Raw genomic sequence first — 26734 nt, 5'->3', positions numbered from 1 at the left:
TTTTGGCACCGCTAACTAAACCTAGCACTAAGTGCTAACCACTAAGAGCGTCAGAGAGTGTGTGTCGGCACATTGCCAGTACTTTATCAGGGTTTCCGCTGGTAACATCGCCCAGTGGCAACCTGCCACTGGGGAAAAATCAATCCAACCAATCAATTATCTAATCTGATGTCTTGGTGATTCGCCCAGGCCGGCATTTTAGTTGGGTGGAGGGCGTATGGACAAATCTTCTCTCATTTAGGTCCAAGTTGGGTTAACTCAACTCTGATCCGGCCTGTCTTCGCTTTCCGTTATAGTGAGATAGATGGAAAATTGATGGATTGATGATAACCTGTCCCCAATACGCATGGTTATGGCTTGTTTTTCATGTTTACAGACATCTGTAATGTAAAAAATAAAGTGGGTAGGCCGGTCAATGTGACCGATTCCAGGTATCATGTCAAAGGTTTTGTCCGAGCACAGTGTGTCGGGTTCCATCTGATTCCGAAGGACTCAGTTCAGTTTATCTACACACTTCACATGTGACTCTGAATATGGGCCTCGTAAATTTGTCCATCTTTGTTCATCTCCATAACAAGGGAACATGGATTACAGCTGGAAGAGCAGATCAGGGACAGACAGATGGGAAGAAGGAGAGGATGTGAGGAGAGCTGGAGAGGAAAGGGAAGAGGAAGATGAGATTACCAAAAATACTTCAAATCTGAATTGGTCTCAGACTGACCTAATTTTCCAAGACTCAAGCCTCGGTTGTGCTTTACTTTAAATGTTAAGTGTCATATACGAAATTATAGAGTCAATTATAGTAAGGAACATTTTTTAATTGAATTAATCTATGATTTAGTACTCCTCTTAATCTCTCCCGTGGTCACATTGCCCCTACATTAATCCTCAGGATCCAAACTCCAAACTTTCAGTTCACCAGCCATTGGCAGATCCACCAAAAAGTTAATATTTGGACCCTGCCCCTCATGATAAATCTTCCCAAACTGTTTTCAAAAACTCGATGCAGGGAATCAGAGACAGAAGGATGGCATCACACGAAAAAGTAAGGACAGATGATGAAGAGCAGGAAATGTTGGTACAAAGACTACGAGGATAATATGAAGAGACATAATGACGCAGATCGAAAGACAGAAAAAAGAAACGAGCTACAGAGAGATCTCTGTGTAACGAGTCCTTGCCTTTAGCATTATTTCTTCATATGTTGCGCATTAATCCTTTGTTTATGAAAGCTGGAGATGCCAACTGCAGCTATCCCACGGGGTGGGGAGCACAGATATCTGAAGCCGGCAGAAATATGTGGATGTGTTTCAGTATCGGCATCAAACACAATCCATCACAGTGACTTTATAATAATACAGTGGGTAAAATAGTTGAGTGGGATATCTATGTTTCTCTGTTAGTGAGAAACTGATCTCTGAATCATAGAAAGTTACTACTAGTTTTTTTTCTTTCTTTCAATTTGACGGGCAGACTGCAGGAGCCTGGAGTCAAACCACTGACCTTCTGCTTAGTGGACGACCCAATCATCCTGCGAGAGCTACAGGCAATTTAAAGATGTCAATCTTAAGTTTATTTATCTTATTTTGAGACTGAATGATGACTTCATTGTCTAATCCCCAAAACATTTGCACAGATTTGTATTAATAAGCAAAACTCCACGTGATAATGAGTCATTGTTTCACAATGCCTCTGTGATAAAAGTCTGTGGCTGTTATCTGCCACATACTGCAGAAACCTACCATGCTCCTCCCGGTCCATCCTTCAGCAGTTGTCTTTGGGTGATAATTGACAATTTCAGATAAAAGCTTCACTGGCGTTGGGGCTAATTGCAGTTGATGGAAGTGATTAACTGTCGCGTTTATCCTCGCTGTGGTTTTGAGGCCTTTGTGGTGTATAGGGGCTAATTGTAGCTAGTAGCAGTAGTTGTTATGCGGTATGTTGTGGTGGGTTGCACCTAATTGCAACTGATAGTAATGGTTCCAGTCTGTGTATACAGCCTGAAGCAGACAAAGGCTGGGCTGCGACACAGAGGCACACACGCTCAGACACAGACCCTGCACACTACAGCCTCGAAACACATACCTATGTTTTTCTTGCCCACAACCTGGAGCAAGCAAGTGTGTCTGACGTATTTAAAAGAACAAGAATAAAGATCTCGATGATAACACTTCTATTGATTTTATAGGACTTCTATCCAAGTTATTCATAATTTTGTTCCCATCATTTTGATCAACTTTTCAAGCTGCCACTGAAAAAATCATACGGGGCAGATGGAAACTCTGTCGGGTCGAGCAGTGCTTCTTAGGTTGTGATCTCAGCTTCATCGCTTTACCACAACGATCTGTAGTTTTCCACTCTGTGTGGATGGGTGGGTGGGTGAGTGGGTGCGTATATATAAATTTGTGTGTGTGTGTAAGTGAATGATGAATTCTGACTGGGTGTGGTGTACATCAGATGAGATTTCACTCTGCTCACTGTGCTCTCTCACATTCTCTGTCAACCTCTCTCTCTCTCACCCTCACACACATACACATGCCTGTACTTCTATCTTTGTGAAGACACTCATTGGCATAATGCATATCCTAACCCCCCACCCGAACCCTAACCATCAAAACTAAATGCCTAAACCTAGTTTTAATCAAGTCCAATGTCCGAGTCCAAAACTCCGAACAGCCCATTAAAAGTGGGTCAGAAAATATAGAGTGGCCAAAATGTCGTCATTCTGTAGGTTGGAGGCTCAAAATTGTACCCACAAAGGTATATGTACAAGTACACACACACACTCGAGTGAGTGCCAGGTTCTGGGCGTGGGCCCTGACAGACATAAATTGCTTTATTTTAATAGTTGTATGGTAGAGAAAAAGAGGGAAAGAGAAAAGAAGGTGAAACACTAGAAAAAATTATTTTGAGCGAAATAGAGCTCTCTCTCTCTCTCTCTCTCTCTCTCTCTCTCTCTCTCTCTCTCTCTCTCTCTCTCTCTCTCCTTCACTCTTTCCTTTTCTCTCCTTTTCTCTGTGTTTAAATTGTTCTTTTCTTCCTAATCCTCTAGATTATAACACAGGGTTTGTTAAAATGTGGTCCTGGTCTGTTTTTGTGGATCTCTGTTTTTACGGCCATTTGATTATTTTGTTTTCAGCTAAATTCTCTTTGACCTTCTCTCTAAGTTTGTGTGTGTGTTATCCGTCATGATTTAACTGTTAAGTTAAAAATTATATCTTAGACTAAAACACTGGGCTACACACATTCTATCTCTCATCCACATGCCTCATCAAACGTGCACTATACACCCACACACACACACCCACACACAGTGTCTTTCCCGTCATATTGCATTGATCTAAAAGTGATCCGAATATGACGTCTATCAGGCGTCCTTTGTGTGTGACTGTTTATGAGTGAAGACACACACACAAACGCAGAGTATGGGTCAATGGGTTGACTTCGTTTACGGCTGAATATGAACTGAACAACCACAAATAAACACACACTGGCACGCGCACACACACGCACACCAACACACGCAGTATCTCTCTGTCACGACTGTTGTGAACAGAGCGACCACAATTGTTCTCTTTTCAAACAAAAGAAAGATTATGGCTTAACATAAAACATATGCTTTGTTATTTGATGGCTCTGTATAGTGATTATAAGGGAGGCACAGGAGGGATGGTGGGACGACAAAGGGAGGGAGAGGGAAAGGAGAGAAAGAAAAATATTTTAATGATCAAATTACTTAAATTATTGCAGCAATTATTCTTGCATTTGAAAGTGGGCGATGGAGACTGAAAAATGCCTGAAATACAAGGCCAAGGCCCTGATAAGCTGCCTTTTTGTTTTGTAGGAGGTATTTTTACACTGATAATAAATGAGTGTGGTGGCGGGAAAGACAAGGGAAGAGAGGACAGGTTGGGGGAGAGAAAAGAGAGACATGTGCGGGGGGGGCAAACAAAATGGGAGATGATTGTGAAAGAGAATAAAGAGGAGAGAGGAAACCAAGGACAGGAGGTGACGCAGATGAGGCACAAGAGACGGCGAGAGTTTTTGAAAAATTATATTTTGGACGAAGAGAATGAAAGAAAAGTTTGTGGAAAGAGATGCAAAAGAGGGAGAGATAGAGGGAAATCGCTTGAGGGGCTGGATTGCAGTCCTCCACCTCCCTCATCCATCTTTCTGATATGGGGTGTGCGGTTTGATGTGGTTGAGTGTTGGCCATTCTCCCCGTCTCCTCCTCCTCCTCCCTTCGTCTCCCCCCATTCCTCTCTCTCTCTCTCTCTCTCTCCCTCCCTCACCCCTCTGTCTACCACCCCTCTCAGTCTCTCTGATATGGTTTGGGTTTTGATGTGGTCATGTGTTGAAGATTCTCACGGATGGTTTCCATAACGATAAAAAGATTCACTCCCTGGTATGGAAAAAAGAAAAGAAAAAAGAATTGCACTTAAGGATCCAACGAAGATCGTAACACACACACACACACACACACACACACACACACACACACACACACACACACACACACACACACACACACACACACACACAAATATCTCACAGCTAAGATGTTTCTGATTTTATGGGGCTGTTTTTCTTTTGACGAGGCTTGCGGTTGAAGATCGTCACAGATTTCAGCGTTCAAAGAAGTTTGAAAATTGAATCAAAGTTTTTCAGTACACATACACCATTGTAACAAAATTGTATTTGTATGCACATAATCCCCAGTATATTATTCCTGTCGTGCAGACTCCTTGTATCTGTTTATGTCGTGATTTTTATGGTTGTGGAAATCTGCATAATATTTTCATCTCTCTTTTAACACAGTGCAGAGTCTTCATGTTTTAGATCATGTTGACATCAATCCATTAATGCAACTTTTTCTGTCTCTGCCTTTCAGAGATGGTGAGGAAGAAGAACCCCCCTATCCGGAGTGTGGGAGGTGAGGAGGAGGAGGAAGAAGAGGGGAGGAGGCCAGCAGCAGGAGAAGAGGAGGAGGAGGGAGAGGAAGAGGGGAGAGTGGGAGCAGAGGCCGAACGGATAAACCGACCCTCTGAGCCAGAGTCCTCCGAGCGGGTCAGAGGCGATGAGGAGCAGGAGCAGGAGGAGGAGGAGGGAGAAAGTGAGTGTGTTTCCTCATCTGTCTCTCCCTCATCAGTGGGTGATCGCTACGCTAATGAGGAGAGAGGGGGCAGGAGAGGAGGAGGAGGAGGAGGAGGAGGAGGAGGAGGAGGGGGCAGGTCCAAACAAGGCAACGCGGCGTTGACTGACAGACCCGAGAGCCAGTCGGAGCCCGAGGACGGGGAGAAGGGGGTGGAGGAGAAGGAGAGGAGCGACCGCGTCTCACCTCCTCTGCTCTCCGCTCCCCACCTCCTCCCCGGACAGGAAGGAGGGGAGGAGTCGACAACCGACACCCCTCCGCTCTCCTCCAGCCCCTCTCCCAAGCTCCAGGACTTCAAGTGCAACGTGTGCGGTTACGGCTACTATGGCAACGACCCCGCCGACCTGGTGAAGCACTTTAGGAAGTATCACCTGGGTCTGCACAACCGCACACGGCAGGACGCTGCCCTCGACACACACATCCTGGCCCTCCACAACATGGCCCCTCAACACACACCTCTAGGTAACTGCAGCTCTCACGTGTTTAAGTTCATATATTAAACATCGCTGCTTATCGGTAGAAAACATAGTTCACATCACAAGTTAGTGAAGTAATCACCACTGACCGAGGCTACTGCATCGGACCATACAGTGACGTGTCTGTTCTCTGAGTCCATTTGGTTTTCTTTGGCTTTATCTCAGACTCATGTCATGTTTAAAAACAAGAATAGCATCAAGTGGAGCACACACCTCCACCAGGTTGACATCTACTAGATCCAGATTTTTATTTGGATCTGTACCAAAGTGCAAATCCTGATTTCTTCCCCCCACCCATCAAGATCCATGAATTATTCTCTGGGAAATATAAGAATACGTTTAAAAAATGCCCATTTCTCACAATATGAAATTCCTAGATGAGTTCTTTACCTGATTCATAACACCTCCTTATACCAAGCTACGTGGAAATCTGTGCAATTAATAATTGCAATCCTGCAAACTAACTGAAAACTACACACAAAATACTGTAGTATCATCATTTCATCAACTCACAAACTTATGCATAATATTCTTCTACACCAAATCACAGCTGAGCAGAATGATCAAAAATAAAACTAGCCCCTTATTACCTCATTATTTGTTTATATATACACTCAGGGAGCGGTTCAAACTCACTGCATCACTGATAAGAAAGTTATTCCTGCATTATGTTTTTGAAAAGGTGTTCTGTTTGGACCGTTGTAAAGTTTGTTTTACAATCATGCCACTGCTGCTTGTTGATCTTTAGGTTTTTCCCCTTCTCAGATGTCAGAGCTGTTCTATGATTTTTCTTTGCCTCTAGCAACCTGACCCCCCCCCCCCCCCCCTCCCTCTTCAAACCTTTTTGTTTATCTACTTCCACAAGTTGTGACCCCTCCTTGTATTTCTGCTCCCAGACATACAGACAGGACAAGGGCAGAGGAACCAAGCCAAAGAGTCGGGGAAGACGAGGCCAGATATACACACTCAACAGCATAGGGCAGTTATGATGAATGGCACATATGACGTACAGGTAAGCATTTACATGTCTATCAATTGATGTTTTTCATGAAGTGTAATAAGGGAATTTATACATTTTTTAGTCTGAACTTACTAGAAAACGGACTCTATACACAATATTTGACAGAAATCAACCACAATGTAGAACTAGAGCCACTTCCACAATTAGTTAAACAAAACTGCAATGAATAAAGCTACAGAAATATCTTGTGGTGAGACCATGTGGAGTTTATTTGAAGGAATGTTTTCGAGTGGTGGAACAGAGACTCACTCGTTCAGTAAAGCTCTCGTTTTGTTACCTCTGGTGCAAAGGACTGTCTGAAAGTCGAAGAGTTCATAAATTGTGCACAAGGTCTTTGTACTCTGTATTTATTTTGTAAGAACATTGATTCATATCTTTCAGAGCTTATGTTACCGAAATTTGTGACTGCAAATTACTTTCTGGTCTAATTCATTTTTAATAGCATAAATAAGAAGACCTTGGATCCAGTATGACTGCATGAACGCTGAATACAAAAGTGTCTTAAAAGTGTCTCAAAAGTGTCTTAAAAGTTTAGAGTAATTACTCCAAATGACTTGATCCAAAACAAGCGACACGTTGCTTTAGTTAACAATCCGCTACAATCAGGACATGCAGTCGTGAATTTGAAAACTGAACGGGATTATTTATCGAGTTGAACAATCTGCAGCTGATTTTTAAAAGAGGGCGTGTGTGTGTGTGATTTGAACAGTGAGGCTTTGTCTCGCGAGTTATAAAACTTTACAGACTGATGGATGGAAACAGAGAGGAAGAGGAGTAGAGCCCCTGGCAGACAGGCACGTAGCTGTGGGTGTGTGTGTTTAAGTAAAGGTGCACACAGACACACAGGCTTACTAGGTGCGCTGTCTCACTCATGCGTTGTGTTTCAATGGCGAATAAATTAATGTTGCACTAATCCCTCATATCCATTGGTCAATTTGTTAAGTTTAAATTCTCCCGTATTATATAACGTGTGATTTCAATGTCGTCTTTGATTTATAAACCAGTTGTAGGTCAGAAAATATTGTAATTATCAAGCTCATTTTAGGGACAAATGAACACAGTCTCTTTTCAGAAACTGTTTTAACAAGCTGTCGGGATTTCAGTAACTTTCTGATGTCACAACTATACAGTCACTGTCTTCGCACAGGCCCCCCAACACAAGACCAAACAGCCGATCTGGCTACGAGAAAGCAAAGCTGCACTACTGCTGGTGTCAGGAAGCCAATATATCCTAATATTAGAGTCCAGTTTATTTATTCTCAAATACCAGGACATTTTCCTCTGAATCCGACCATCTGCTCAGCTCGTTTTCGAGCTCACTGACCAGACAGTCCATTTCCTGCGGTTGGCCTCGCTGTGCGTCCCTCACAAATCAGTCGGCCAATCAGAGAAGAAGAAACTCAGAGACGGGACCCAAAACGCCCTTTTCTTGCTCGAGGCCCCGAGAGAAGCGTGGGAGAAGAGATTTAATACTCTAATGAGAGTCTATTGAGACTAGAGGCTGTACAATTGATTCTCAGTACCTCATATTGATATCAAAACTTCAAATAAAACATCGTGAAATATGGGACCTGTACCAGGAACTAGTGCCTGGTGGGAACTGTGTTTTTAAAAGATATTGCAGGGTGAAGACAGAAATACAGTGAAACTGGTGTGATTTAAAATTCAATCTCCAAGAGAAATGTTGCACACAGAGTTAAAAATGAATCAAGTTGACGTTATACGACATCAGAGCACATGAAAAGGTCTGACACAATTTGCACCTGCGATCTGGACATTCAGCTGGATGAGGAAATAAAGTTATATTTAACTTATTACTGCACTTTTTATCCGGAGTTGCTAATAAGTTAAATGAAAAGCTGTAGATTGTGGTTAGAACAAAAAGCTGTTGATTCTCTGGTCAACATGGATGGATTTTCTGTTCCTGTTATACAAGACATTTAAGCCTCACACACAACTTCTCACTTGGCAGTTGTGTTTGCTATGAAACTTTTTCTTTCCAGTTTGCTAATATCATGTATATTGCCTTATGTAAACTTACTGTGTGTAGATCTTCCTCCTATAAGCTTTGTAACTATAAAAATACTTAGAAAACTTTGCTTTAATCTCTCAAAAATCACATTCAGCTGCATGAGGTTTTCACATTGAAATGTGTGTGTGTGAATATCTGTATTCAACATGTAATTTTGTGCGGTTTTTATTTGCAGATATATAGCTTATGATAGCTGCTAAAATATTGCAAATTGGAAGTGTCTGCATTTTTGCAAACCCACATCAATCTTCACTGGCAGAGCTCCGTCTCGTTACCCGCAATTATCTCCCGATCTAATCTAGACCCGCCCTGACTTGTTAACACATGTCCCGTCATTGGTGATTAAACACACATGCTACATACGGAGCCTTTCCCATCAAATGTGATGTCGTCCTGTTCGGGTGGCTGAGTTGCGTTCCTGGAAAAGTCGCAGCGCTTGTGCTCCTGCAGCTGTTGATGTGCTAATACTATTTGTCACTTTTTACAATTAGTAAAGCCACTGAGAACGTATTAACCACTGGCTAGTTTAGTCTTTATGTGATCCTTTTGATGTCTAACTAGTTTGCTGTGGAGGGTTTAAAAGGTGGTGTCATAGACTTTCACAATAAAACAAATCCGTGCAGCAAACTAGGCTTCATATAATATGAATATAATTTAAAAAATGCTGCACAATCATTTATTTTATATAATTATATTTTTTACAAGTGCGAACATTGTTTTCAAGAATCCAAATTAGTTATAATGACAGACTCGGCAGGAAACCTTTCCTATATCGTTTAGATTCTATTATTTCATACTGCCGGCGTATTTGCACTTCTTTTCTTAATATGAGTGTGATTTCTTAAAGACATATTGTTGAAATAATAAGCTCTTAAGTGGTAATTCCTCCATAGTTAATTGTCTTTGAGTACTTTGGTACGACTCCAGCTTTGGTAACAATTGGGTCAAGGATTAGTACTTAAATTGTGCAGGAACAGTAGGGTTTTGTCTGGAAGCTTTAAACAAGATGATCTAATAAACGTACATGTGTGTGGATGTGTGTGTGTGTGCGTGCGTGTGCGCCCGTGTGTGTGTTTGTTTCAAAGAGTGTGTATGAGGAATGGCGGAGGAGTTTCATTTCATTTAAACCTGCCAGTCTGTAATGGCTGTAAGTCACGTAATGGACGGAGAAACACACACACACAGTCAGAAATAGAAAATCCAGTGGGCTTAAGTCGTCATTATGAAGAAAAAGTGTGAGTATAAAAAAAAAAAAAAAAATTCGAATGAAAGGGGTCTCTATTCTCTCTGTCCCTCTCTCGCTTTTTCTCTCTCCCGCCCACGTTTGGAAAATTCCATGTTGTCATTTGCTGAGACGAGGTGGCCCGTCAACCAATGAGATGGCAGGGGAAAAGACTCTGGGAGGAGAGGGATACCGGGAAGAGAGATAGAGATGGAGGAGGAGGAGGAAAGGAGAGAAGGGAGAGAGAGGGACGGACAGACAGAGGGAGGCTTTGAAAGCAGTGGTTCTAATCAGCTGTTATGCAGCATAATGAAACAGCTGTCAGACATATTTAACTTTCTTTCCCCCCCCCCCGTCTGTTCTCCAGCCGCCTCTCTCATCATCCGTCTTTGTCTCTCTTTCACCTTCTCCTCCCGGCCCGCTCTTTCTTTCCTTCTCTAATCTCCCTCTTACTCCAACTTCTCAATTTGCATTTCATCTACGTCCCGCTCCCACCTCTTTCTTTTCCCCCCACCTCTATTCCTCATCTTACACATTTTCCCCCTCAACTCGTCCTGCTTGCCCTCTACCTCTCCTCTTTCTTTCTTTCTTAAATTCCCCTCTGTATCTGTCTGTCCATTCTGCTCTCTAAAAATGACTTGGATGTTTGGCTTCTTTTCTAATTGCCTGGGCGGGGTCTGTGGGGGTCGCGTTGATTGGAGGATTTGTGTCGTGATCACACGTAGTAATGGCTCTCATGAATTTATTTTTTCTCGTGAAGTTAAAATATACCATCCTTATCTATTTTTATCGGGTATTGCTTCCCTCACTCTTTTTTAAGTATCTTTAAATGTTTTGTCTTACACGTCAAGGTAGAGTTTCTGCACTCGGGCAATAGCTGTTAATGAATATAAATTTCCCTTTTCATTGTCCTCTACGCTGAAAGAAGGACTGAGAGGTTTAATTACTCAGCTTTAACTTCAAGGGGAAAAAAAGGGGAGAGAAAAAGCAAAGTACCTCAGTGATATTCTCCAAATAAATCAAATCTTGGAAAATGCAATCAGCACCATCTATTGCAATAAATACATTCACGTTTATAAACAAAATTAAGGTGGGAATTGGGACTAAAATCAAAATCTATACATCTATATTTAAACTGTAAAATTAAAGCTAAAGGCTCCTTAATGAAAAAAACTATAAAACTAAATATTTGCAGTTTGCCAGTTGCATTTTACTTTTGCAAAACAAATATTACCAGACAGCCTGCAGTCAGAATCAAACCACAGATGTGTAATGAGAGAAATCCATAGTGTTCAGCATGTACGGCCTGCCAGGTCGCCTGCTCACCTACACAGCCAGCAGCGCACTGTAATCACTTTCAGTCTGGGAGCTAATCTAATAAAAAAGCAGACGGGTGTCGGGTTGCTCGCTCTGTAATGCGGAGTCTTGGCTTCGTACGGTGCATTCTGCAGTGAAGCCTGTTGATATGTCGGTTGGTTATATTTAGAGCAGCCTTTTAATTGTCTACAGTTACACACAGAAGATTTGATGGATTAAGTTTGCTGTTAGTTTAAGTGCTAAAAACAGCTGGAGGGAATTTTCAGCAGAGCATCTACTGGAGGCTTATGTGATATATTCTCACAATACCTGATGCATAGGAAATAAAAAAAAGAAGAGACTTGCATCTAATTTCTTTATTTTCTTTACTTTTCAATCAGGTCCATCGCATGTCTGTACAGTTTTAACACAAGCTGTTGTCAGATAACTAATGTCTTATATCTAATTGCAGTGTTTAGGTCTTTCTGTACTGCATCTTTTCAAATTCTTAACCAGAACAAATGACTTAAGCCCAAACATCTCTAATCAACCTTGTTAGGCATACGTCAATTTATGATAAAAAAGGTTTGACACTATAAAATGAGCTTCACTTAAATCTGCAACCCCCCAAAAATAATAACTACTCTCGTCTTTTTTTGTCCACAGGTGACCTTGGGAGGCACGTTAATTGGGATTGGCCGGAAGACCTCTGATTGTCAGGGAAACACTAAGTACTTTCGCTGCAAATTCTGCAACTTCACCTACATGGGCAGCAACTCCTTAGAACTTGAACAGCACTTCCTGTCCTCGCATCCGAACAAAGTGAAATCTCCACCGACCACCCCCCTGCTGGCTACAAACAACGTGGCCAAGCACGAGAACCAGGCGATGGGCAGGAGTCCGATCATGGACGGGGCGGAGCGAGTGGCAGTGAGGGCGGAAGACGACACCGTGGTCGGGTACTGCATCCCGGTCAGGGCGTCTTCGGATTCGTCCAGCTGGACGGGGGAGCCGGGTCGAGGCGGCGTGCAGGCGTATTACTGGTGCAAATTCTGCAGCTGGAGTTGTGAGTGGTCAGGGGGCTCGGCGAAGCTCTTGGAGCACTTTGAACAGAGACATAGAACGAGCCTGGGAGGCACCATGAGCCCCAGCAACTCTACTCCTGGGGCGCTGGACAGGGAGCGGGAGAGAGGAGGGAGGAGAGAAGGAGGCGAGAGAGACCACACGGCTTCCAAGAGCCGCAAAGATCCATCATCAAACCCATCCAGCACCAGCCAAGGTAATAAAATGGGGGAAAGTGCAGTGGTGAATTGCTTTAAGTGATTTTCAGGAGAAGGTAGCTGTTTTTATGGAGCACGAGATTAATGAGCAAAATTAAATACAAGTCTTTACTTTTTTTACTTCTCCTGTTATGATGCTGCTCGACTTCTTTGAGACTTTAGACACTGCTGGCCTCCACTTTTTCACTTTTACTAGTTCTGTCATTCTCTGTTAACCCTTCTTTTATGCGTTTTCGAGCGCCGTGATACTTCTTGACCCTCCTTGTTTACTTGCCTTGAGCATCACGAATAGAGTTGACCCCTCTTATAATTTCTGTACTTTTCTCTACTAAAAGACCCAGACCGTTTAATTTAACAGACCTTTTCTGTTTTCCACTCCTAGGAGACCCGAACAGCAGCGACCCAGAAGCAGTGGTGACCAGTTATAACTGTCAGTTGTGTGATTTCCGCTACTCGATGGCCCACAGCGCTGACGTCATCGTCGTGGCGCCGTTGCTGCTGCACTATCAGCACAACCACTCCATCCACCGGTGCTGCATCCAGCACTGCATGTACTGTCCCCAGGGGCTCTGCCAGCCACACAAACACTTGGGGGAGGTGAGATTGATAAAATATTGAGATGTTTATTCGGTTACCGTTTCAGTGTTTGCTCGGCACTCGGAAGAAGAAAATGAGCTGGTTTGTTTTGTTGGCAAAAGAAAGTAAAATATGAACAAGTGTCAAGGTAATTGGTCCAATTTCCAGCCTTGTTAAATTCCCTTGCTTCCCCCAGTCCACACACCCATAATTGTGCGGGCTGCCAAACAGTGCAGCTTAAAAATGGAGCATGGCATCATACAGTTAATGATGTAGGTTCATACTGCTACATCTGGCTTCCAGCTCTTTGATATCAAAGAGTTGGAAGCCAATCACAGCACAAAGGTGAGAGATGCAGCAGGTGGACACTATATCTGAAAAGCTTCCCACATAATGATAGGACAGTCAGTAATAACTAGAGCCAGTCAGATGTATACTGTTTGTTGGCTGATATAAGTGAGCATACTGCTATCAGTGTTTGCTGGAAACTTTTATTTTATGGAATAAACAATGCAGAAAAATACTTTATTTTGACAACTATTTATTTCTGTTACCAGCTGTAGTGGGTTTTTTTTAATTATTCCAACAATTTTCAGTGTAATATAACGTGTATAATTTACTGTATATTCTGGTCTGATTTTTCTGAATAGGTGTCCCACCCCTTTGCCTGTCGGAAACCCGTCTGCCCTAAATGCTGTTCCAAGCTCTCTCCATCCACCAAACAGCAGGACGCAGCTGGTCCGAAACCTGCCGCCACCTCCACCTCACCCAGCATGACCCCTCCTAACCCTAGAGCTGAACCAGGTGTGATTTCTGCTTCCACCTTCCCCCCCCTCTAACCCTGCCCACTCTGTTGTCACCCCAAGTATTTAAAGGAAGATTGTGTCATTCTAACGCAACTATTTCCTGTCTTGGGGTTTTTAGAGCTTCAACTACCCCTTTATCGTTGTTAATTTTTCAAACATCATTAGCCTTTCTTAATTTCTTGCCCCTGGTTTTTCTGATCCCAGGCGTCACCCACTTGTGTGACCAGTGTGCGTTTGCCACCACCGACATCGACGTCCTGCTGCAGCACTATGAAACCTGCCATACCCTGATCAACCTGAAGGGGGCTTCCCCGCACGTCAAGGCCGAGGAAGAGGTCGGAGTCGACAAGGATCATGGTGGAGGAGAGAGGGAGTACTCTTGCACAAAGTGTCACTTCATCACAGAAGTGGAGGAAGAGATTTTTAGACACTACAGGTGAGAAAGAGATCATTTCATATATTTTGCTTTTTTCCTAGAAGGTTGATTTGCTCAAATCAGAGGATATTGAAAAGAAACAAGGACATTTAGGTTTTATTCAATTTAGTAAAGTGCTGAAAATGTAAATGTTTATAGATGAAACGTGTTTGTGTGTTTTCAGAAAACATTCAGTTTTATAATCTTTCCAATAACCAGTGATTTTGTGCCAGGCTTTCAGTGAGCGACTGAATGTGGCGTCATGTGATGCCCAGATGTGAATTAGCGATATCCAAAGAGTCAAGTTTCCAGTTAGAGCGAGTGAATGTTCCACTGAGTGAATGACTGTGTGTAGAAGTATTGCTTGTGTTGGGATTCAAACCCCTGTAATTCTATTCTTTTTTGCACTCAGTATCCGGGAAACGATGACTGAGCACACTCCTATTTAGCTACAGCCCATTAAAACACACACACGCACTCATTGGCCTCATTTAGACATTACAAAAAATGATTTATTCTTCTTCCTTGTCAAAACCTAGTGCCTAGATTTCCCACAATGCAAACCAACCAGCTCAATTTCGCGATTTGGGTGTGTTTTACTACCAGCAGTTAATGGAGCTTTGAGCCTCTTGGCCTAAGCACAGATTAGGAGCAGATAACAGAAGTTTGGAAAACTTAATTCTTTCTAAATCCACACACAGATTTCTTTTCTGTTTTCAGTCTCTACTGATGCAGTTTGTTTTTTGCAAAGCTCCCTCTTATACAAGCCTTTGGTCAGATAATTAGAAGTATTCCCGAGACCTGGAAACCGACTTTGGTGGAATAATTATAACGACTTCTAGTATTTCATACTGATTCATTGTCTTTAACAAAGGCCAACCAGCCTGTAAATATACAACCACAATTTACAGTATGCAGAGAATTTCTTCACGAAGGTAAAATGTTGTTTCAGTGTGTTACAGTATATGCATGATTGCATCTTGAATAAGTCATAAGCACAGTTCTACAGATCTAAAAGCCGGGAAAGGTCAGAACAGACTCCACAGCAGGTTTGTTGCCCACACAGAGAGACATAGCAACACTCACGCACATACACCCACTCACATGCAAGCAGACGCACGCACACACACACACACACACACACACACACACACACACACACACACACACGTTTACGCTCACTGGGGTTTCAGTGACAGAGCCAGCAAATGATAGAGACCTAGAGTGAGTTAGAGCTGGGGTGGGAAGCGTGAGAGTGGTGCTGTGGGAAAGTTTGATTTGAATGAGACAGAGATTCAGAGAACTGTAGATCTTTATCTTCATGAATTTAACATCTGGACCGACTTGCGTTGGAGTTGCTTATGCACATCTTCAGTCTGACGGAGCCACCTTAGCAAGATATCTGCTGCAAATCAAGGTTTTAAAAAATGCGATTAATTCAAGGGTGCAAAGTAAAGGACGCATTGAGGGAAAAGGAAATAGAGAAAAGTGTAATGGATAGGGAAGTAGATCAAAGAAGAAAAGCAGAGGAAAAAGAGAGAAATTGCAGAGAAGGCGACAAGGTGATTGAGGTAGAGCGAGTAGAGGGGATATAACAATCCATAAACATCATTAATAGAATCCAAACTTTGAATCCTGGAACTGAAAGAAAACTTAAATGGAACAAAGCCAAAAAGTTTCACACCACCTGTGTAGTTTTCCGAACCTTTAATGAGTCCAAGGCCAAGTTTTAAAAAATGGAATCAGCAATTCTTTGAAGCACAGAACAGAAACAAACTAATCAGTTTCACAGTTTTCTTTTTCACTTCCCGTTAGACAAGGACACAAAACACCAACGAAAAGTTACTACCACATGGCATTGTTGTGCATTGCACCAGTATTTGTAGCTCTTAGTGTTGATGCTAGGTTGAATAGGTGTCAATGTGTGTGGGTGTGTGCAAATACATTATTAAATATATTAATACTAAGAATAAATCAATTTCAATGCTTTAACACACATTTCAATGCACTTTAGTTCTCTAGGTAGATGCTGTACATGTGCAGAGTGAATGATATCAACTTGAAGAGGTCCATGTGTGTGTACATGTATGGCAATGACATAAAAGCGCCAGATGTGTCTTTGTGCAGCATCTGTAGACGTTTAAGTCCACGAGGTACGAGGTGTACTTTTGCACACGGACATTATCACTAATTTCTACAAACAGACCGTAGACCTTTTTTTTGATCAGCTGGAGACGCTGTTCAGAGCCTCAGCCTGATTCTGTCATTGCCCAGGACACATCTTTTCCTCAGCAATTTCTAAAGGGTATAGAGGCAGGGAGAGGAGGGAGGAGGCCAGCAATAACAGACACGCATGTAAAGCAGAGAAAGAAGACACACAAATCTGCACAGATTATGCGTTTCAAGATATCTATTTTGTTTTGACTCAAATTAAAACTATAATGCAAAGTATATTCTCTCATTTGTGTGAGTTTTGGGACTTTGCTCTTTCTTAATTAAAGGCGGCATCAAACCTTTTTGGTGACACAGTGACAGATCAGGACACTTTCTCGACACACCTTTCCAACAGTCGCCAGCGCTGCTCAGTGGGCGACTAGCACACCCACATCAGCCCTGTTCATTGAGTGCCAGAGAAGCAAACAGAGACTGTGCACAGGCTAAAGCGGCCTTCGCACATGCACTGCACCCTGGAACTTTTCTAAATGTTATCCAGAGGGTCTGTGTGTAAGTTAAATATTCCTTCATGTCTATGATATACGCCTTCATTTAAGTTTTACAAAGTATGAAATTTAACTTTTTGAAACCTGCAGAAATGCTCAAATATGGTGCAATGCCATCATGAATAATTTTGTCCAAGGCTTTTACCTAATCTAGTTTTTTTCAGCATTGAGATTTGATGCGTCAGGCTCAGAAGCAGAATCCCACCAGAGATATGAGAACAGGCAACTGAGCGAACTGCTTTCAATAGTTAACAAGGGTCCACGTTCTTGGTATTGATTTCCAATTGATTTTGCTCATTAACCTACACAAGAGGCACCGATCCTGTTTCCTCAGCCTGGAAATACCCCGGTGCTGTGGTCTGTTTACATTGTGTGTATTGCTGCTCATTCAGGTCCTCGCCAACAGGAAATGAAGGTGGTTTGTTGATGCTTGATTCATTTCTTTTCATTCAGATTAATTTACGTTCCTCACGGTTTTCTCTTAAATTCAAAGTGATTCAGTGGAACACTGAGTCACTTTTTGGCCACTGTCTCGGTGAAATAGCACCGGAGTGGTTGGAGGGAAGCGAGTGGGCTGCGACTAATGCACTTTAAATTTGGTGAATTCAGGGAGTGGGTTTTCTTCGTAATGTGATCAATAAAAATAACTTGAAAAAATAATACATGTAACATGCCGCCCATTAAAAGCCATTAGGAATGAAGGCTTTTTACATTTGAAACTGATGAATTGACTTTCGGTCTCGAAAGGAAACAAAACCTGTCACATGAATCTTTATTCCTATGTTTCGCTCCGTTTTTGTTACTGTTCTGACGTCAGAGTTAGTCATTCATTCATCATTAGTGTAGATAAGTCACTCAACATTTTTTCTCTCTCCGCAGGCGTGTCCATTCGTGTTGCCGTTGTCGACGCTGCGACTTCACAGCTCCAGATTCATCAGCCCTCCTCGACCATTTTAACTCTGTCCACTGTCACGACTCTCCCTCATTAAGCTCATTTGTTACGACCTCCTTACCCACATCGCTGACGCCTTCATTAACACTCTCTGCCAATGGCTGCTCAGCTCCCTCCACTTTAGCCATTAAAGAAGAGAGCAAAGGGGATCTTCGCCTCCTCTATTCCCTTGCGCCACCTGAGGGTCGACTGGCAGAAGGTGGCAGAGAAGAGGGAGGAGGGGTGGTGAAAAGCGAGGGAGGGGAGGAGAAAGAAAGAGAGAGGGAGAAAGGCTGGGTCCTTGGGGAGACGAGAGGAATAGGTGAAAGAGGAGGTGAGCAGGCCCATGGTTTGCTGTGGGTGCCCAAGGAGCGAATGGGACCCGACAGAGGAGTAGAAAGAGGAACAGGAGGCAGGAGCCCCTCTCTTTTCCCCTCCCCCCTCCCATTGTCTTTTGTTGCAGCCAATCACGAGGCCTCGCAGCACAAACGGGGCGTGGCCTCGCCGAGCATGGTTTACCTGGGAGACACAAAGTCATTTTTGGGAGATACCAAGTCGTTTTTGGCAGACGCCAAGCTGTACGGAGGGGGACGGCCGGGAGGAGGAGGTGGCGCTGCAGGTGGAGGGGAGAAGCAGAGCCCGATGCCCTCTCAGCAGTATACAGGAGGAGGAGGAGGAGGAGGAGGAGGACAGGAGGGCAAAGGAGGAGCTGCAAAAGAGGAGTCCCAGTCCCTGCTACGGGTAAGGTGGACACATGCACAACCTCCAACCTCCCTCTGTTCCACTTTCACTTCAATCTCTTATTCAGCTGATTCTTCCTTCCTTGTCTCATTAACTCCCTGATTACAGTTTTCATTCTCCTTCATTTTCGATTCCTTTCAACGACCCATGATGATTAGACCACATGCAGTGAGCAGCTACAATGAAATCTATATTTCCCTCCCTCGTATTGAAAGTATCAAGTTTGTCCATGTGCATGATTCCATTACGTATTTTTCTTTCCCATAAGTTGCATTCGTATATTTTTCTTTCCCACTCACAACACTAAGAAACTCGCCCGTTGCTTTGGGGACAGAGAGGCAAACGGACAGTTCCCATGGTTACCCACTGTCAGTCAGTTCCCGAACCCTACTTTGTGGCCCACAATGCTTTTCACTTCACAGTGATCTCATGGACTGGCAGGGAACAGACTGTGGTTCGCCAGCGCCACAGAGCTTATTGGCTATGATCACATTAGATCAGAATAGACTGGACTGTGTGTGTGTGTGTGAGAGTGTGCGTTTGTCAGGGCACTGACATGGGTCTGTGTAAGTGGCAGTATTAAGTGTGAGAGAGTTGTGTTCGTGGTGTGTGTGCATGCACATGTCAGTGTGTCAGTTGAGTGTGTGGCTTCTTTGAACGAGCTGTGGGTTGGCCTGTTGCATGTGTGTGTCTGTGCGTGCATGTGAGTGTGTGAGGTGTTGGCAGTATCTTGGCAGACTGGGCAGGGTGGGGCAGCAAGAGTTTTACTCATTATCGTGGGTGGGGCAGTTTGTGTCTGAGAGAGAGTGAGACAGACAGAGAGACTTCATGCGTGAGAGAGAGAAGGAGGGAGAAACTGAGAAGAAGAAAGGATGACAGGGAGAGTCCCAAAGGATACAAGTTTGAAGCTAAAAAACTTTACCTCTCATCTCACCAGTCCTGGCTAAAGAAGATTGTCATTTCTATTTGTACACCAATAATACAACTCACTTACATTGTGTTGTGTAGTGATACTAAGACATGTTTGTTGACATTTTCACATTTTCAAAGATATGTTCGGACACTCTGGCCTTTACTGGAAGGCTGAGCAGGTTCTGACTTTTCACTTAACCCACAAAAAGCATATTTCCAAAAATGTTCAATTATTACTTTTAAGCAGTAAAGTTGACTGACCATCATTCCTCTGTTTTGCCGTGAAATAACGTCTATGTATATAAACGTATGTGTATAACTATGTCTTTCATTCACACAGTTTTCTCCTGCTCAGTATTGACCTTAAGCAGTGTTTACACTGAGTGAAACATTCATATATAAGGCTCATTTTTATAGCTAAGTCATTCCATTAAATGGACGTATGAAAATATGAGTTTCAGTCATTTAAAAAATAATATGGTGGGTCGGTAAGAGTTAAAGCTCAGCTTTTACTTTAAATGTCCACGAGGGTCGGTGCAGGCTTGTACATTCAAAGACGTCTGCGTATGTAGACACCTTGTGTCGTGAAAACGATGTCCCAGTAAAACCACATCTGCCGCCTGTGTCCATTTTTCCATTTTTGGGGTCCTTCAGGGCCTTGAGGTGTTTAACTGCTCAGTAAGTGAGAGGGTGTAAAGGTGAGAAGAGGAAAGCGGCAGAGAGAGAGGGAAGAGACGTACAATTAAACAATTTATTAGAGAGGAGAAACATGACTTATTACTTTAATAGTTTCATAAGATATGGCCTCTGCTGCCGTCTTTCTCTTCCTCCTCTCAGAACAATATTTATTCTTAGTTTCTATGGCATACACTTACAGGTCCCGCACACACGCACACGGACACACGCACACACAACACTGACTCATCACTGACTCATCACTGGGCAGGGTCAGGGAGGGGCACTGATGCAAAAGATCCTCAGAAATAGCTAAGTACACACAAGCACACACACGCACACACACACACACACGCAGGCGTTTAGTCCAATTTAAATGTGGCCTTTGATGCAACAGGGCAGATTCAGAATTATAAAAGGTTGAGTCCGCCCAAAATACAAATTGACTCTTAAATGGCAAGAAAGAAGCAGTGAGGGGGGGAGCTTGCAGGACGTGATGGAGGGAGGATTCAGGATGATGGAAGGATGCAGGGAGTGGGTCATTTGGAAGGAAGACACGGATTAAAAAGTGACAAAAGTAGAAACAAATGGTCAGCGTCATATTTCATCTTAACGTGTGTGTGTTTGTTTCTGTTTTCCCTCAGCGTGTGTGTGTGTGTGTGTGTGTGTGTGCCGTTCTGCTTCCTGTGCGTTTTCCTCATCCTCACCTCTCTCCTCTGCATCGATCTGTCTCTCCCCCTTTCCCTTCTTTCTTTCTCTTTCATTTCCGTTCTTTTCTACAAAGGACAACTCACCTGATACACACGGATCGATGCACACACACACACACACACACACAAACACACAGTCTGAGTTCTTAGTATTCTGCTGTGGAAGGTTGCTTGCTGCGTACTGACGGGAGAATATTTTCTTTTGAAAGGCCTGATCTATGTATAATTGCTGCACAGTGCTGCCTTGTTGAGACACTGCTCTGCTATAGGCTTTGTTTTCATAGTGATTTATTGCAATGAAGACATTTTCTCAGTCTGAAATAGTATTTGCTGGCTGTTTGACTGACTCCATGAGACCGGGAGAGAGAGCGCATGAGGTTTAGAGATGAAATTAAAGTAAAAGCCCGGTTGACGTTTTAGTTTATAAATGGAACGAGACAGTCTTTGAGTAATGGTGGTTTTTCGAGTTAAGCGGGGCTGAGAAGGGTCCACCTCTGAGCCAAACATATGTGAATCTACCCAAACATGCGAATCAGCCCCCAAAATTTGGCTCATCTAATACGTCCCAGATTGCTTTCAAAGGGAACTCCACCTCAAGGACGGCAGAGAAGAGCAGATAAATGGACGCAAGCGGGGGAGAGGAAGGAATTGTGGATCTGACCTTACAAACATAATATAATTGTCTTCATCTCATGTGGTCATAATGCACTGCTGAAATGTGAACCTTCGGGGTTTTAAAAGTCCCATGCGTGACATTCAATTCCGTTTGAGTGGAGAGACGGACAGAGAAAGCAGAGGAGACGAGCTGCGAGTGATGAACGGGGATGTGTGCTTTCAACAGATCAGAGAGGAGTTTCATTAAAGTTTCTCTCGTTTACATATCTGCCCGACCAAGCTAATTATGTTTAAAAGACACACATATGCACTCACACGCGCACACACTCACACACTGTATTACTTATTATTTTGTGTCTCATTTTCCTCCTTCCCTTGCATTAATTGTGTGTCAGTGTACATCTGTGTGACCGTATGTGCGCGCTTGCTGCTGCTCGTGTACCTAATTATGTGTGATGCGTCTGCATTGGCATCTACCCGAGTGCGAGTGAGTGTATGTGGTTTGTAGGGAAATTAAACCATGAATTGAACTTATTTACCATGCAGATAATTTAAAAACCACTTTATATCCGCTACAGGAAATAATGAATCTCATGCTCCACTCAGCCTGTGTGTTGGTCACATGGTGCGTGTGTGTTTAATTCTCTTTTAAATTGCCTGCATGTAACTTTCCTTTGCCTTGGCTGCATAGCTAAGGTTAGCATTAATAGATGATTACTTACCAATCCAGGAGAAAGGTGTCTCCTGCTGTGCAAGCCAGTGCCAAGATTAACTTTTGTTTTGTTTTATCTCGTCACGTTAAAGAAAGTGATGAAGACTTCCTGGATATCTGCATCCATGTCAATTTCTAATGGGTTCCTTCTTGGACCATAACCCACCCTTCCACCTAGTTTTGTGTAAATCCATTTAGTAGTTTTTTGCCCACTCCTATTGAAAATCCAACCAACCAACAAACAAACAAATGAACACGGTGTGAAACCCTAGTCTCCTTGGCAGAAATAATAACCAAAGGAAAAAGGATCTTAGTCAAAACTATCTGCCAATGTTATGTGTTCAATGTTCATTCCTTCATAGTAAGAGCAAATAACGCTAGATTATTGATTTCACAATTAGATGATTTCACAATTAGATGTTCCTTGTTCCTCCTCTGACATTTGCACAACCCCGACAGAAGTGCACAATGATCACTGTCTCGTCAGGTCAAGTTCCCCTTTGTTTCTTTATTCCTTTATTTGTTTATCTGGATACATTTTGGCACGAACTGAGTCTAGGTGAAAACGCACCGAGCCGTTGCTCTGTTGTTATACTGTAAAGGCTTCAATACACACCACCATAACGACCAACTGCTCCGACAGCCATTAAACATCAATATTCTAGCACAGTTAAGAGCAGCCTGAGCCCAGAGCTCATAGACCAAGATGCTCTGCTAAGGAGGGTTGGCATACTACACACAGCCCCTTGTGGAAAAGATGAAGAAGACCTGGCTTTATTTTCTCTAGTCACTGAAGTGCAGTTTTTCTGTTTGCATATGTTTATGAGTGTGTGTGTGTGTGTCTGTGTGTGTGTGTGTGTGTGTGTGTGTGCGCTGGAAAAAGATAGACGCTGATATTCGCCAAACTCTCCCCCCTCTCTCTCTCTCTCTCACACACACACACACACACACACACACACACACACACACACACACACACACACACACACACGGTTGTCTGTTCTGGCCTGTTCCGTTTGTTTGTGTAGCAGTCACATTTCCCATCAGGACATAGACTCAAATAAACACAGTCATCCTGGAAAAAAAAGTGTGTGTGGTAGTGTGTCTGTGTGGTACCAAGTCTTGTGTGTTAAATCCAGGCTGTGTTTAGTGTACCAGAAACATAATCAGACAACCTGTTTGCTGTAATTTCGACCTCTGTACGTCTGTTTGTCTGTGGAAAGACTGTCTCTATGTGTGTGTGTTTCTGCTCTGTGTGTATATGTGTGTGTGTGTGTGTAGAGTTACAACCCGTGTGTGGCTTTACGCTCTGTGACAGTCCACAGCAGTCGTATTGTCTGCTCGGAATATTACATTTGGCTTGAAAAACAAATTACACCATTTTAACCACATTTCAACCTATTTTGGCTGTTCCACACGTTCGCACACATGCCCCGCTCGCACACATATTGCAGCTGACAACATGTGTAGCAGGGAAAGGTGACAGCTTGGCATCTTTGGCGCCACTCACCACACAAATGTGCTTATTTGTTTGACTACATTCTGGCTCACGTTTCGAATGTTAATCCTCTTTTCAAGGTCTGATTGACTGATTCTGACTCGTGTTTGAAAAATAAATAGAGAAATACAAAATGTAATGTTCCCTTTCAACCTGCTTGGAAAACATGATTTGCTTCTGCATCAGACAACTTCTTAACGTGTAAAGTCAATCATCAGTCATAGGAAAGTGCAACAAATTGACTTTAAAATCCCAGAATTTGGCAGAGTGGCTTTTTTTGGGGGGGTTAAATTCTGGCAGCAGTGTGGCATAGTGATTACTCACATGTTCCTCATTTACAAACACACGGGTTCTGTCCCCTTGTGCCTGAAGAGTCCCTGCTGCTGAAGCGTCCTTGAGCAAGACATTGAATCCCTGTTTCCTCCCGGGCTGCTGCTGGGCAGTTGACCCTGCAGCCGGACCTTCCTGTGTAGAGGAGTCAGCAAGATAAGGAGTGACTCCTTCTGGAATCAGTGGAGAATAAAACAGACCTTCCTGTGATTATCTCAACTTTTTCTGGCTGGCACTCGGAGAGCTGTCCTATTTGTGACGAACCGCAGTAATCTGGCGCCAAAGTAGGAAAAACCATTAAAAGTATTCATATAGTTTTTGCTCCGCCCTCTCGATTAAGTATGATTACACAAGAATCCTGATCTTAAATGCCCTTTATAGAACAAACAGAGCCAACCAACATGCGGTAGTTTATATCACATAATATCATGTAATGTGATATAATGAGTTTGACTGGAGCCTAACATGCCGTCTCTTCAGATCCCTTCTCAGTCCACTGAGTGTTTCATTGGTTAGGACACATGTCGCTAACACACACGGCCTCTTCATTGGTTGGTCGGGGCGCCCATGACACAGATGTTCCACCTTCCCCGCCAGTGAACCAACCAGGTGTTTTTCATCATGTCGACATGGCAACGGTAAAACACAGTGGTTATTTTAGCTCCTAGCTGTAATTTAGACGTTTACATCAATTACTGTTACAATCAACTTACACACACACACACACACACACACACTACTGGAAGTGTACGTGTGTGTGCACATGCGTGTGCTTTTTCTATTTCTCGCTGTTTAGGAGCCATGGCTTTTACATTACAGTCATTCTATGTCTCTCTTTCTGTCTTTCTCTCCCTCCCCCCCCCCCCCCCCCCTCTCTACATTTTGTGTAAGGCGGGAGCCATTCACCACAGGCTCTGTGTGTGTGTGTGTGTGTGTCTGCGCATGTGCATGTGGACGCAAACGCAGACGTGCATTTGCGTGTGTGTTCACACATGGAACTAATATTGAGGCCAGATGTTCCTTTTGCTACAACAAGAACTCTACACGCAGTGCTAGCCAGCTACACGCACAGACACACACACGCACACACACACAGAAATGCATAGGGTACACCATTCTGGCAGCATTTGTGTAATTAGGAAGCTGATTGGTTAGATTAAAATTCCATCTGACCCCTGACCAATGGTTAATTTGAAAACCATGCCAACCTTATCCTTCCCTCCGTCTCCTGGCTCGTGTCTCCTTTCCTCATCTCCTATTTTAATCGGGGGTTCTTTCACACAATCAGGCCTTTTAGCCCTTTTTTTTTTAATGGTGACTGATGTAATTTGACAAACAAGGGAAAAAGGGGCTGGAGAAAATGATGGTGAATAGTATGTGTAAAAACTGCTTCCAGTAAATGACTGAAAGTAGAAAATGAGTACAAATGACTGTTTCCCCGTTTATCCATTAGTGTGTCCGAGGCCACGTAATGTAAAAGTGCCTTGCTTAGCAGAAACACTTAATGAAGAACAATGTGCCTCTGTTTGACACACAATGTTAGCTGAACGATTTTCTTGTATGTAACTTTTTTATTTTGAACTCTTCTGTTTGTATTTGTTTTTGTGAGCTTATTCTCTTTTATGTCTTTAGGAGAAATGCCTCCACACTCCTTTTACTTCCTCCTGTATTCAAGAGCAGTGTAGATCCCCTGTCACCCAACAACTGTAAAACAAATATGAAGACTAGTTAATTACCTGGTTGGTTTGTCAGCAGGATTATTCAACTGATTTCAGATTTCCACAAAATGTGGTCGAAGGATTTTTTTTTTAAATTACAAGTTGGGTCATTTTATACTCTGCCTGCCCCCCCCTTCACAGCTTTCCCCCTCTGTCCTCTCCACATAAAATAATAAAAAAAAGAAAAAGATACAATATGCAATACAGACATGCACACATACAGGCCTGACCAGTCATTTTGACGCTTTAATCCACTGTAGGACACATAGTCACACCCTGATTTGGTGTGTGCAGTATGTGTGTGTGTTTGTGTGAGACAAACAGAGAGAGAGAGAGAGTGTGAGAGAGAAAGTGTGTATATATCTGTGTGTTTGTGAGTCAGCAATGCCATGGCAACCTTGGCGATCCAAGGCCCTCTTGGCAAGGCAGCAAGTTTGCCCTGGGCACGTGAGTGTGCAACAGATTTTGCCATCCAAGTGTGTGTGTGTGTGTGTGTGTTTGTGTACATGTGATTTGAATGTAAAGTGTAGAGTGAAGATTTCCACTCTTCTTCAACACTCATCCGCTGTTACACTCACACACACTCGCGGTGCCATGCATACTTGATAAGGGGGTAAAGCTAGACTAAGGGTGCATCAGTTTTCTCTCCTTCTCCCTCTGTCTCTCTCTCTCTCTCTCCCACAGACCCCCCCTTTACTCCCTCATCTCTCTCTCTGCCTGTCTTTCCCTGTGTGTCCCCAATGAGGTGTTCGCTCATTATGAATTCTCCACTAGTGTGTTTGTCTCTGTGCGAGTTGGTTTTTGAATTCTGCTCCACCGGCATGATGCATCTTGTATCCTCGATTTCCCTTAAGACCATTTCTTTTCTGTTCTCTCACTCACTCTCTCTCCCTCTT

The 26734-nt window shown here is 43.2% G+C and overlaps 1 protein-coding gene across 2 annotated transcripts in view; it reads left to right on the top strand.

Annotated features, from left to right (window-relative positions):
* trps1 (trichorhinophalangeal syndrome I) overlaps window positions 1-26734 on the top strand; it is a 90178-nt gene that overhangs the window by 23617 nt on the left and 39827 nt on the right. The window contains exons 2-8 of one of the 2 annotated variants that reach the window (XM_053446576.1): window positions 4892-5113; window positions 6525-6640; window positions 11866-12478; window positions 12862-13076; window positions 13706-13859; window positions 14066-14297; window positions 17876-18668. In XM_053446576.1, the coding sequence (XP_053302551.1) occupies window positions 4892-5113; window positions 6525-6640; window positions 11866-12478; window positions 12862-13076; window positions 13706-13859; window positions 14066-14297; window positions 17876-18668 (2345 nt within the window). Of the gene's footprint in view, window positions 1-4891; window positions 5615-6524; window positions 6641-11865; window positions 12479-12861; window positions 13077-13705; window positions 13860-14065; window positions 14298-17875; window positions 18669-26734 lie in introns of both variants that reach the window. The other variant, XM_053446575.1, reaches the window with a different exon arrangement.

The sequence above is a fragment of the Pleuronectes platessa genome, chromosome 18 (genome assembly GCF_947347685.1).
Source record: "Pleuronectes platessa chromosome 18, fPlePla1.1, whole genome shotgun sequence".
NCBI lineage: Eukaryota > Metazoa > Chordata > Actinopteri > Pleuronectiformes > Pleuronectidae > Pleuronectes > Pleuronectes platessa.
The sequence above is the reverse complement of the archived record's forward strand: the minus strand, read 5'-3'. Positions and strand labels throughout refer to the sequence as shown.